General features: G+C 40.6%; 1 protein-coding gene across 4 annotated transcripts in view; it reads right to left on the bottom strand.

Annotated features, from left to right (window-relative positions):
• Nucleotides 1–568: 568 nt before the first annotated feature.
• The window catches only part of calcr (calcitonin receptor), a 72378-nt gene continuing 59004 nt past the window's right edge, over nucleotides 569–13942 (bottom strand). For all 4 annotated transcript variants that reach the window (XM_007573019.2, XM_016661153.1, XM_016661152.1 and 1 more), the window contains 5 exons: nucleotides 13414–13474; nucleotides 13154–13220; nucleotides 12838–13056; nucleotides 11730–11771; nucleotides 569–4467 (listed from right to left, as the gene is read on the bottom strand). In XM_007573019.2, the coding sequence (XP_007573081.1) occupies nucleotides 4246–4467; nucleotides 11730–11771; nucleotides 12838–13056; nucleotides 13154–13220; nucleotides 13414–13474 (611 nt within the window). In that variant the 3' untranslated portion in view covers nucleotides 569–4245. The remainder of the gene's footprint in view (nucleotides 4468–11729; nucleotides 11772–12837; nucleotides 13057–13153; nucleotides 13221–13413; nucleotides 13475–13942) is intronic.

Below are 13942 nucleotides of genomic sequence, written 5' to 3'. Positions count from 1 at the left end.
TACCGTAGAATCATAATTACGGTGAATGAGCTTATCGCACTTTCAGATCATCAAATATTAAAAGTTACCTAACTAAATAAAATGTAAAAAAGTTTCAAATAATGGCTTCAGTAAGGGAAGAAAAACTCTATCCAAACCAAACTGGGTAAAGATATCGTTGCCCGTATTCTTAAATCGCAGAATCAAGGAACTACTTTCACGCCAAAACAAAGTAAGTTTACATGTGTCATGAAGAAAGACATCTAGATAAAGAACTGAGTTAAATGTGATGATGCGTCATCTATTGTTGATGGAGGTTTGGAAGGAGGAGACCCAGTTTGAGGGTCCGGTTTCAGTGAACCGACTTCTACAAAAATGTCCAGCGGCCGATTAAATTCCATTTTACATCTGGCATGAAACCAACACGAACCTTTTCAGAAGAAGAACGTCGTTTCCACAGTCAAACGTGGTGTGGAGCCGGTGACTGGAGCCGAATGTGGACCAACTAGATAAAAGACCATAACCATACAGCGAAGAGGAGGATGAGTTTAATAATAAAATAGAACATGTACATTTTTAGGATGTGACATTTTTTTTTGTAAAACCTCTCTTCTATCAATGATTGTCACTCTTCTTTTCCTATTGGCAAAAGGCTGATAAATAAAACAAAAAAAAAAAACCCTCAGACATACAGTACTAACTACAGTACTAACAATTTTTTTTTTAATGATTTCCAAAGAAGCCTGACTTTCTTTGACTCATTTAATGTGGTCTTCTTGCGTAATAGCCCTCTGGGATTTTTGAAGATTGTTTTAAATGTAAAAAAAATTTGTCAAGTTTCAGTGACCGTGTAAATCACTCTCTTCCTAGACCCATCCAAAGAAGTTCTGATCATGAAGCAAAAACAAATCCTTTGGCAGCTTTGTGGTCCGACAATGTTATGTTGCAACTGCAGCGAGTCCATGCTTGTCAATTCTTGCCATTGACGTACAACAGATGGTTCGAGAGAGAAAGAGAGAGAACTGACGGGAGTTTGTTACATAGCAGTGATGCTTGAAGAGAACCAAATTGAGAACAGCACTTTGTTGTGAAGGGATGACCAAATATATCTGATGTAAGACATTATATTAAATACCGAGGAGATGTTTTCTGAGAAGTGGCGCACTTTGTTCTGTCCTTTAGAATGGGAGAAATCCCGAACGTAGCACTGCTGAGTTACTCTCCGTGTCTTCTAAGGTTTAATGAGTTGATCTCCATTGATGAGGGGTCACATTGCTGCCGTGATTTGTGTTTTTCAAACAGCTAGAGGCAGCCTAAAGAAGAGTTCGTCAAGGCGTCAGACTGAATAGCTGCTGAAAGAGGTGTACGACTTGCCGTTAGAGGTGGAGGCCATGGAGACGCCGTAACAAACAGATAGCTGAGCAGGCCGCAAGTTCCTTATGGGGGTTTCATTGTAAGTCAACCACCCCGAGACTGAACAATAAGAGAAAACCTAAACCTAACCCTTCACCCTTTGAGCATCAAAACCACCATGCTGAATAACCCAGCAAAGGTCTTGGAGGACATCAGGAAGGTGGCCTCCCTCTTTGAGGACTGCTAAGTGAATGTCTCTGGAGACAGGAATCGAAGGCGCAAGAGAAGGACAAAGAGGAACCATCTTGAAAGGTTAAGCATGTATCACATGCGGACTGATTGGCCGGTATTGATAATTCCTACCAATAGGGAGGTAAGGTTGGATTGAGGAATAGTTTGAGGCGCTGCTCATGCCAGATCCAACGACAGGCACATAGCAGAATAGCAATAGAAACCGGCGTCAACCATATCATTAAGACCCAAGATGCAGGAAAGGCCTACTTACCTTTCCTGCAGAGGCGGTCCAGCACTTAATGTGAGGTGTAAGACGGAAACAGGTAAAACATGCACCAAATTCAACAACAGAATGGCTGAAGAGGTACTTAGAAACATATCTGCCGAGTTTGAGGCACCGTCAAAGTGTGAGGCACCGTCAGGGCTGAAGAAGAATGAGAGGGTTAAGATTCCAGCTCCGGACTGGCAGACGGACGGCATGTACCCAAAGTAAAGACAGGGGCAGTGAAGAGTAAAGATCCAACTTTAAAGTAGGAACAATCTTTAAAACATTACTTGAAAAACCTTTTACTTCTCAAATTTAGCTGTAGGTTAACTTTGGCAGCTATTCTACACATTTGGATACAGACTTTTATTTTTGAAAACACAAACCTGCCTTACAGTGGGTATTTAAAAAGAAAAAAAAAAGAAAAAGAGGAGCAGCAGCCTTATCGGCTATTTCTAGAAAACAATTGATTTTAACCTGAAGCGCTCAAGCAGGTGATGCTAATATGAAGCAGCAAGTTTCTATTTGAGAGCCAGAAGAATTCATTATTACAAAAGCAGCTAAAAATGTTGGCTGTTGACTGTATTACTGATAAACACAAATTATTTTCTCTGCCTGTGTTTAAATGTGTCTGTAGCTTTGATCTTTAAGCGCTACTTTAAGGATCATAAGTAACTTAATGAGAATAATTTTAGCAAAAGTTTTTGCTGATACATTTCCAGTCAAAGGTACGTGTACGTAATGTTTTAATTTGGGGGTTTTTAATAACAGAATCACTTTGTTCACTGTGACTAAGTATGGTCATGGGCAGCTTGCAGAGGGACATTTAAGCAAATATTTTTGAGCATGTGTGTGTGCATTTGTTTGAGCCTTCCGGTGTTAATTCTGGGCCTCTGTGGGGGACAGCAGATCACCAATAAATCCAAACTTGTGCACACGACTCCTATTTTTTAGAAGCCATCGCTGCCGAATCACTCCATCGTGACACAAAAATGGCTCAAACGAATCATCAAAAGCCTAAAATTAAAACATTAATCTTCACAATGATTAGAGCAGTTAACCAAAACTGTTTAAATTAAGAGAGTGGAGAAAACAAGGAAAGAATATGTTAATGAATTACGTTTGTGCCCTCGTGTAAAAGTTGTGACTTCGGTTGGTTCTCTTCAGTGTAACACTAAGATTTGCGCCCACATCCTTTTTGTCAGTCACACAGAAGGCTATGAAACGAACCCCTGCATGTACGCACGGAGGACAGAGGAACGCACCGCTACGACGGCCGAGGACGAACCGCAGAGAGCTTCAAGAAGGAGCGATAATACATTTTTTTAAATTTTTTTTATCAGGACTTCAGGGCAAAGCTGATGCCGCACTCCACTTAGCTCAGCAAAATGAACTCCTGTGACTGATAAACCCTTTATATCTTTCTCTCTCTCTTTTTTTTTCTGTCTAGAATATGCACTTTACCTCTCAGCCCTGTTGATATTCGGCATCGGCACAGACACAGCAACTCTGAAACAACAAAGCCGTCAGGAATGTAGCATCACGGGACGCACGGGTAGCACAGAGTTAGGAACTAACAAGTAAAACGCAAACAGAAATTGAAGCATAAAGTCATTTTAAAACACTGAAAACACCTTTTGTCAAAGAAAACAAAATTTAACATACATTTATGTACATAATTCCAGAACTGTAGGGATAAAATAGTGTCTAGAAATGTTACGTCTTCCATGTCATATTAACTTAACGTGTGTGAAGGGGTGTTGAACCTCTGCTTTCCGTCCTCGTAGCTGTGATGAACAAACAGCACCCTTTGGTATAGGTGAGGTCAGGAATGATGTGGTCCTCAGCTTGATAGGAATAATAATAATAATAATAATAATGGTTCGACTCCGTTTGTCGAAGTCGTAAAGCGTTAGAACCGCCACCCACTGAAGTGTCACATTTAGTACTGTTGTCAAGAACAGAAAGCACCCCAGTTTGCAGTAATTTGATTTCCTCTCTGTCTCTGTGAGCCGAGCCACACACACACACACACACACACACACACACACACACACACAACAGAATAGCAGCTTTAGAAAGTCAGCAGACATCATGAACAGCTCTCTCCTCTCGCATCGCAAGTTCTCGACATCAATGTTCTCGGGGGGGCTGGGAAAAAAAAAAGAGCTGCAGCAGCAACGTAAGAGTAAAGTGTAAATAAAATGCTACAGTCTCGTAGCTAATCCTCTCTCTCCCCGGCGAGCGCTCCGACTCAGACCCGTATACATTCACCCCCTCCACCCCCCCGTGCCGGACAAATTAGCCTCTGAGATTTATTCGCTGAGATGAGGCGGCTAGAACGGAATCGTTTTCTCCTTTTCTGACTCGGCGTGGTGTGTGTCTGCCGTCACGCTCCGACTCTAAAGCGCAGTCTAAGCGTACGTGTCTCCCGATTTGAGCGCCACCAGCTCCGAGTCCTTCGTGTGGCAGCCGTTCAGGTGCTCGGCGTTGCACTCGTGGTGGTACATGAAGGCCGGCACCTCGGTGATGGAGGTGGCCGTGTAGGACGTGGAGCGCATCGAGCAGTGGTCCTTCCGTCGCTGACCCCACTGGGTTTTGTACTGCATCCACTGTCTCTTCAGAGCCGCCTGCACCTGAAGGACACAGAAACAGACATACAAAAAAAAAATAATAATAATAAAAAAAATGCACAGGTCTTATTAAAATGATAATAATAAAAAAAAGACTAAAAAGAAAACATTTGCCCCCAAATTCAACATCTTTTATTTTATTCCTCCCATCTGCTCTCCTAATGGCTCCAGCAGACATTTAGATTTACATCGTGTGGTTTCGGTGTGGGGTTAGAGGGCAGACACCACGTAACCGACATTATGCGAGAATATTAATCAAACTGACACTGATCGCAACTGACGCGGAGCCTCACAAACATATTCGAACCACGTTTTTACACTCTTGTCACGTTACAAACCACAGACTTTGACGTATTTTGTTGGGGTCTTATGAGACTAACAGATCGTGTGATTCTGAAAAGGCGAAGGAACGAATAAATGTTTGTCTGATATTTTTCTAGCTCGTAAGAATTAAAAAAAAAAAAGCACAGCGTGCATTTGTGTTCAACTACCCCGAGTCAAAGCTTAAAAAGAAAAACATCTCTAGCTGCATTTTGAGCTGAAGTCACAGAATAGTCCATGTTCACCAGATTGGGTGCATAGTTTGCGTTGACGGTCATTTTCTAGTCTTTACATGAGCTTCTCATTTGGATTTATAACCGGGCTTTGACTGGGCCATTTTAATTCATAATTATGCTGAGCTGTGAACTATTTCTTTTGCAGCTTCGGACGGATCCCGTTGAAAGGTCTTGCGATGAGGTTTTGCTTGGGGACAAATCAGCTCATAAGAGTAGGAGTGCAATCTTTAATCCAGGCATTTTTTTTTTCTACCATTAGTGCCGTAACGAATTTGTTCCTATAACAAATAAAATCTAAAAGGTACGAGTAAAAGAGCTTCCAGATTTTTGTCTGACATTTTTCAGTCTGATAAAAAATAACAGGGTGCAGATTTTTCCACATCGACATGTTTGTTTGCAGCCATTTCAGTGTCAGAGAGGAACTTGAGAAATTAGTTCATTAACGGAGTCTTACTGTGAGCATCTGACACAGAAAACACTTTTAATAAGCAAATGAATCAAATCCAGTCTGTAACATCTCAAAATCCATTACTAGCCTGATGACTTACTGGAAGTAATCCCTGAAAACCCCTCTCTCTTTCGTCTTTAGCGCATTAATCAGTCGCGGTGTTATATACAGAAACGCAATTATCTCGCAAATACAAAATTCAGCAGGGACGGCGACTGACAAGAGTCGGAGGCTTTGCTGCGTAGACGGACTGACAGAGATTCTTGCAGATTCACTGTGACGAACAGAACATATGTAGTTTGTTGGAAAATTGCTGCAGCCATTAAAATACTTAAGGAGGCAACAAGTTATTTAAACCTAATTAGTGCACTGAGCAGCTTCTGACTCATTAAAAAAATCTTACGGACTCAACATTTTTCTTCTACTCTGTCTCCGCATCTCATTCACAAAGCAAACAGCGCTAATGGCAAGCCCACGCAAACTCAGCCACCGTTTGCTACAGGTGTTAACTGTTTTGCATCACGTTTAAATTGCATTTCCTCACAAATGAAATACGAGCGTCTGCAGAGAATACAGAAGGTGCAGTCTTGAGAGAGAGAGAGAGAGAGAGAGAAATGGCTTCTTACATCGAGGTCAAAGGGTCTCTGCAAAACTGCAATAACAATCACTGTGTCAGAAAGGAAAGTTAAGAATGACATTTCTGAGTCAGAGCATATTGTCAAAATTGAGAAAAAAGAAAAATAATTTACCAACATTCCTTATTTTCACTTAGTGGTGTCTGCTGCCCTATCATTCCCTCTTAAAGGGGAGCAGGAGATTGGGCCAGACTGCACACGGTTTGTGTGAGGTGAGGATTCAGAAACAAATCTGAGCCGCAGAGAGAGCCCCACGCAGGCCCCAGAGGATTTAAACAGATGACAAAACTAGGTCGCTTGACTTAAACAGATTTTTGCAAAGTGACGGAGGCAGGATGAAGTGACCGCCAGCCTTAAAATGAAAGAAATTTTCAGGCTACACACCCGTGACTCACATTGCCGTGATCCTTAACTTTCCCGGCATTTGCAGTAACACAGATTTGAGCCTCCAGACAGGCATGGCGGAAACTTTGCTTTTAAATTGAAATTCTAGGTAAAAGGAATCTGCGATTCATTTTATAAACACTCATGTAAATAGCCTCGGCATTCTGGCTTCAACGTGAACAGAGCTGACCCCGCTGTTTCAGGTCCACTACGCTTACTGCAGTTCTCCTTTTAAACAGTAGATGTCTCTGCAGAGAAAATCTGCCTGCGTTCAACAAGTGGAAGCAAAAAAAAAAAAAAAAGTTTAGCGATCCAAGTGATACTTTTAGGTATTTCAAGTTTATATAACATTTTGCTGTGAATATTCACTCTTTCATTGGATTCAGCCTCGCTTGTTTTTGTTGAAGGTTTTCTTTTAGACTGCTGTTTGCTGCTTGCTGACAGGGTCTGTACTGCAGTAATGAGAGGCTAACAGTGAGAAAGTGAGTCAAACATTACACCTCTGAGTTGGTAGTAGAGACGAGTTGGTGAGAAGGTGTGAAGTGAGAGAGGCAGCAAGGGCAGAACGATGATAGTTCAGCAAATGCACATTGTCATGTTAATGTAATGTAGATGACCGCAATATGACTTTTTTTTTTTAAATTAAGGCAAATCAAAGGCAGGGTTTGTCTTTGAAACCATATCACAAAATCATTTACTGAGAATGTGTTTTTTGTTTGTTTGTTTTTTTCCTGGGTGTACATTCAACCTTTAAGACAGCCAATCAAAAGTTTAGAAAAATTTAACATACATTAATTTAATATTATTTGCTCTGTACCAGTATTATAATTCTAGTGGAAGAAATATGGCTCTTTTTATGAGTAATGACGCCTTTTCTGCTACTGTACTAAGGTAAATCTTTTACAGTTCTTGGTATATTTTTCTACCAGAACAGTTTTATTTTTGCTTCAACAGTATCACACATCAACTCGGAGGAGAACTTGTCAGTTCTCACTCATTACATCTCAAAGCCTGCAGGGCTGCGCTGCTACTGTGGAAAAGATGCGTCTCTTTGTAAAGATTTGCTTAATGAAAGACAATCTATGCAGAACATGTCATGCGTGCTCGTGTCATGTTTTGTGGGGACATGTTCACACTAATCAAACTCCGTACTGGGTCGCGATCGCACCAGAAGCTCAGTGTAAACCAGTTTGTTCGGAGCAGCACACCGATACTGGTGTGAGCACGTTACCGCATAGCGCCGTAATGATATTAATGAAGCTGCTAATTGTCGTAATGAGACAAAAGAGCAGCTGAGGCTTAAAGCTTCCATGTAGGACATCTTGGTTGACGACACAAACACAACTTGGAAGCTGTTTGTCTGGCTGCCCTTGCGACACAATAGGGCCATTGATGAAACAAGGCAGGTCTGTGCAGCTTGGCCTTGAAATAAAAAAAAAAAAAAAAAAAGTGAATTGAGCCCAGCCCCAGAAACTCTTGTCCTGATTAAGGGCGCATGAATTGGTCGTTATGTGGGTGAAGAAAAACAAACCTCGCTCGCTCCCCTCTGACAGGTTGTGCGCTTGCCCTTTAAACATGTGCGCTGCACGTTGTTTTCACTCACAGAGTCGTTTACATAGTTTCTGACGATTCTCCTGGCTGCTCGTGTAGGAGTTAATAGCTGACCTGTTTTGAAAAACACAAGGCAGAAACCCTAACTCCACGGTAGGATGACTTTTGTCGGTTTGCGCCAACATCTGCTTGTTGTGTGCTTGACTGTTTTGGCCTTCGTTTTTATGAACTCGAGCCTTCTGCTTGAGTTCATAAAACAATATGTCATCGTCTAACCGAGGGACGGACTGTCGACGGGACAGGATTTTATTCCACGAAAAATACACAGGAACGGCCGACCTCAGCTCACATTGCTTTTGCTAAGCTATTCCTTCATATGTCGTCGTCTTACAACCACAAAATTCACAGCATCGTTGTGAAACAGAGCAAAAAAGGAACTTTTTGTTTAACTAACAGAGATCAGAACATTTGCTGAGCGTGACTATATGCTTAAAATATGCCAGTATGTTCATTTGATAAATTAGAATTAATTTTATTTATTTTTTTTTTATCTTAGTATCTTAATTCACTAAATGAAACAGCATGGATTACATTAGTTACACACAGATAATTATGATGGTTTTTCACATACAGCTAATGGAAACTTAGAACATTACATCAGACCGGTAAAAAAATAAAAAGTTTTTTTAATACAGAAATGTGGATTTAATGTAAAGTATGTTTAAATAATTATTTATTTCAATGGTGCTTCTGCATTAAACAGGCAGGAAAATGAAACAGCCATCTTTTTTTTCTCCTACATCACAATTAAATACTGCTTTGTTTTGTGAAAACCCAATTAAAATCATTGAAGTTACAGACCACACCATGAAAAGATTTTTTTTTCCAGAGGTGCAAATTCTTTAGCACGCTGAAAACTTGCACGTCAAGCAAGTTTTCAAATTTCACCGTTTTGCTCCGCCAAAATCTCACACAGATGGTTGAGTTTAACGGTCTGCTCTTTGTACGCAGTTTAAGCTGCAATGCACCAGAACAAGGTGATAAAAACCTTCGATTCAAGCTTCTTGAAGACGTGAAGCTTAAAAGCGTCTTTCACTCATTGATGTCGGAGAGCCTAGAAGTCTCCACAAGCTCATTAACCTCGTAAGCAAATGTTCGTAAGAGATCTAAATCATTGGTTGGGGGGGAAGTGTTTGAATCCAGCTAAGGATGTTTGTCTCTCAGCTGCCGACAGATTTAGAAGGGCTGACATGGGGATGTGAAAGGAAAGTTAATTTCCAGTTAAGCTCGGCATCCCAAACAGTCATTATATGCCTAGTCTGACTCGTCACTTGATGTGACCTTTCTGCATTAACCGGCTTCAGATTGGGTTTCTAAGGGACAAGAACAGAAAGGAACTTAAAACCTACTACAAACAAAACTTTGACCTTGTATTTAGTGTCCATGTTTCACATTTTGACATAGTGTCAAGAGCAGATACATATGGAAGATACAACCTAAAAATAAAATCCAAACATGTCTTAGCTGATGATGCCAGATGTCCCAAAAATAATGCCTCCAGCAGTGAGCAGCTTTATGGCTGAGCAGGTCTCAGGATAACAGGTGGATGCTGACCTTTACAAAAGGGCAATTGCCCCATTCAGGATAGCAAAGTCATGTCAAAACATGGACTACAGGAATTATAAAGGAACAGTCTAAAACAGTGGGTCTTAACCCTTTTTGATGTACCGAACCCACCAGTTTCATATGCGCATTCACTGAACCCTTCTGTAGTGATAAATAAAAAAAGATTTTTTTCCCCCAAATTCAGGACATAGACAAGATCACTAAGTCTTCTTAAAAGGCAGAGTCTCTGAGAACAGTTCTTCAAAATATAGTCAGTGTTTTCAGCAAAGTTGGGCTGACTGTCCAGGAACGACCCAAGGTATTTAAAATTTGCCACAGTTTCAGCAGGTTGGCCATCGAGAGAAACTGGAACCACTTTAAGGTCTTGTTTAGATCATTTAATAAGCTCTACATCCTTAAAAGAATGAAAAATTTATAATAAATAATAAAGACTTTGCGGTATTCTGATTTAGTAATGTAATTATATTAGTTGTTTTACCACCCTCACGCCACTAGAGGCAGTACCAACCCCGAAAAGACGCGACTAAGGAGCAGATTTAGAAGTACACCGAAAGCTACAGAATTTGGTAAAAACGATGAGTTTTGCTGAAGTAATTAAAGACACAAGTTCAAATCCATGCAGAGAGTGTAACTCCTTCAATCAGTGCTCCTCCGCAGCTCTGATTGGCTCAGCAATGTAAAGTGATCCTCTGCAGCAAGTGATGGCAAAGCGGGGCGTCATCACGACTTTACACAAGTGTGTCTTTACCTCCGCGGCAGAATCTGCGCCGAACCCCTGAGACCGACTCACCGAATCCCTGGGATTCAATCGAACCTGGGATTCGATCGAACCCAGGTTAAGAACCACTGATCTAAAATGAGGGCAACTGATAACTAGTCTATCTGCTAACCACATAGATACACCTAGACTTTAAAAAGTTGAATTTTAAAGTCTACAGATGTTTTTCTTTTTTTTTTTTTTTACAGTTTGAAGATCTTTGTTAAAGAGCCATGGACAACTCACCCAAAGAGGGGTGAGTTTTCTCCAGCAATAAGGAATACTCTGACTCTGAAATTGCCCCTCCTTCACTGTTTCAGTGCCCCACTGTGACACACGGCTCTTGTTCATGTGAAAGATAATTGGGTGTTTGGACATTTTTAGTGTGAAAACTGACAGAGCGTTGTCCACTATTTCTACTACGGTAAAGTCTGCATGTGTGTGTGTGTGTGTGTGTGTGTGTGTGTGTGTGTGTGTGTGTGTGTGTGTGTGTGTGGTGTTGTTTTTTTAAGTAAAGTTGGGATGCCTGTTGAGCAGCAATGTCAGGGCTTGTGAATCAAATGTAATTAGCCATCTAAAATCAATTATTTAGTTTCAGTGGTAATATTTAAAGTAAAAAAGGTAAAAAGAGAAAAAAATACTACAGAATAAGCAGATTTACTTAAGCCTTATACTAATTCCATTTTTCGCTTTACTCTTTCACCACCACCAATACTTTTTTTAAAAAATGTAATTATAAATTAATCCTTGCAAGACTATGCTAAAACTGAAGCACAGATTTTTGTCTAAATGCCTTGAACTAAATAAGGTATTTTCATAGATCACTGTCATAAATGTATATGTAAATATAGTATATATAGACAGCTGCTGGATGCTAAACTAAGAGATTGTCAGAATACTAGCCCATGTTCTCTCACTCTCAAAACAACAATAAACCAGTGTGGCAGCATTATAAGACGCATAACACAAGAGGATATATTAGTTTATCAACAGCAGTGTGTGTCTCTTTTTTGTTGTTCATTAAATTTTTTTTCCTTGACAATTTCCCCCTGTTTCTCTTGGTATTTATACACTGTTTCATCTCCCCGCAATTGTAAATATAGCTGGTGTATTTTTGTTTTTCATTCCCGTGCGTGGAGACTTTCCTTTTGTATCCAAATCTGCCTTTCTATCTCTGGTTTGGGTTCTCCTCTTCAACTTTCCCTAACATCCATCTCTATTTTTAGATGAAAATCATGGGAAAAGCACTGGTATTTACATAAAAGTCTTTTTAATACAGTTTGCGTAAAATTAGGAGTGTTCCTTACCTCTCCATTGAAGAAGCAGAATATTGTTGCCACCAGCAAACCCTTAAAAAAAAAAAAAAATCATTCATTTCCATCCATCCATAAATCAATTTATCCGTGATCAATAAAATTTGGTTAGCATGTTCAGGACTAAAAGCACCCACTAAGGATCGAGTAATGAAATACCAGCTGCTGGACAGCAACGTCACTCTCTACTGCTAAATTAATTTTTCGTTCCCGAAGAGGACATGTGTAAAAATTGACATGTTCGAGTTCATTTGAAATTCCCGCAGTGAAAAGCCTAATGGCTTCTGCCGGTGCTTGACCAGAGTCGGAAGGCTAAGCTAGTTGCTAGCTGGTTAAATTAAACAACTCATTTGGGTTTAAAACAACCAGAGAACTAGCTTGACAACAGGCCACTGATTCTATGCAGATCTCTCATTTATGGTAACTATGCGCAGCTCTCAGTTAAACTACGACCGCGCTGGAACCAGTTTAGCAAAGACCCCCGTCAGAGACAGTCTTATAGTAAGCTAGCAAAGTCTGAGCTACGAGGCCATAGTAACACATAGTAACCACAGTTATTACATTTGCTTTATTTTTACAACAAAGATCATCTCATGACACATTGCAAAACCATTAGATCCATATATATTCAATTCAATTAATTCAAGGATGTTGTGAAATATGCTTAGAGAAGCTAAAAACTAACAATGAACAACAACAAAAAACAAACTAACAGGAAATCATATAAATCCTGTCAGAGCCTCAAACCTGTTTGACACACATGTGTATGTAAACTTCTGACCCCAACAGGAGCAACACAAGTACTATCTGAAAAGTGAGCCAAAACCTTTTCTATTCAAAATGTCAACGACGACAGGGGAGACTCTGGATGCACACTGAGGCTTGGTTTCCATTTTTTTTTAAAACGTGATATTTTAATATTACAAGCAATCTTTTAATACGTTTCCCTCATTACTACCGTAATATTTGTATGGCCTGCCTGAAATGGCATCCATTCACAGAGCATTACAGCAGCACCATCATAACTTGTAACAGTCTGCTCCTTTAACTCTTTGTTGACTTTATCTGGCACTTTCGATCAATGCCGCATCTCGGTACCTACCTGGTAGTGCATGAGTATGTGCATGACATACTCGTAGACCTCACCGGCCAGACGGTTCTCCGGCCGCCAAGGAAAAATGACAAACTGGATCCCGAGCAGGGGCACCAGGATCAGGGTGGCTCTCACCGCCTTCATGTACATGTTGGACTCGGCTCGGTGAGTGTCTCGCAACTTTGTCACCAGCACTCTTATGATATTCAGCAGGAAGAAGAGGTTGACCTGAGTCAAAAAAAGACGATTTTGCGTTCAAACAAACGCCGCCCTGCGTCAAAAGCTGTGAATCACGACGAAGCTTAAGTGGAAGCAGCAGACTTACAAGAAGGGCTGCCACTATGGGTCCGTGTACCGCGTAGAGCAGATGGGTCTCAACGCTCATCCAACAGCTACAGCGAGAAGAAAAAAAATAAATAAATATCTCAGTCAGAACTGTTCGCTGCCCAAGAAACACACGAACACACACGTTATGAAAACACATATGCGCACAGGCAGGCACGCTCTCACTCCGCTGCGCACGGCGCTACACATGTGTAAACCGCTCTTTGTTTATTTGCTCAAGCTTTATGGAACATTACTCACTTGTCGTCAAAATACTTTTTCCTCGCTACGGCGTGGATGGACACGGGCACCAGAGGAAAGCCTGGAAGGGGAAAAGACAACCATATGAGGCAGCGTTCATTCATCATCATGCGTCCCTTAGCTGTGCTGAGCTCCTTTACGGCGTTACTTTAGAAAATATCTCTGAAGGTTTTTGCTCTGATACGTCTTCCGATCCTCGTTTTGTTTCATCGGTGACAAATGAAAAGCCACATGGAGGATTTTCAGTGACACTTCAGTGTAATTTGAAATTCTTCCAGGGGAGACTAGAGTCAGATTTTTTTTGTTTGTTTTTTTAAACTTCTTTTCTGGACACAAACACAAAAATCCTTGTGTAGTTTATTTTTCACACACCAACTGCACTCTGCAACAGATCAACTGCAGATGGAGATGAACAAAAAAGACTTTTCTTTAGCCATCGCAAAGTACGCAAATCCCTTTGATTTGTTCACATTTTGTTGCACTGAAACCACAAACTTTAATGTATCCTATTGTAAGTCTAATGAAATAG

Source organism: Poecilia formosa, unplaced genomic scaffold, assembly GCF_000485575.1.
Source record: "Poecilia formosa unplaced genomic scaffold, Poecilia_formosa-5.1.2 Scaffold313, whole genome shotgun sequence".
NCBI lineage: Eukaryota > Metazoa > Chordata > Actinopteri > Cyprinodontiformes > Poeciliidae > Poecilia > Poecilia formosa.
The sequence above is the reverse complement of the archived record's forward strand: the minus strand, read 5'-3'. Positions and strand labels throughout refer to the sequence as shown.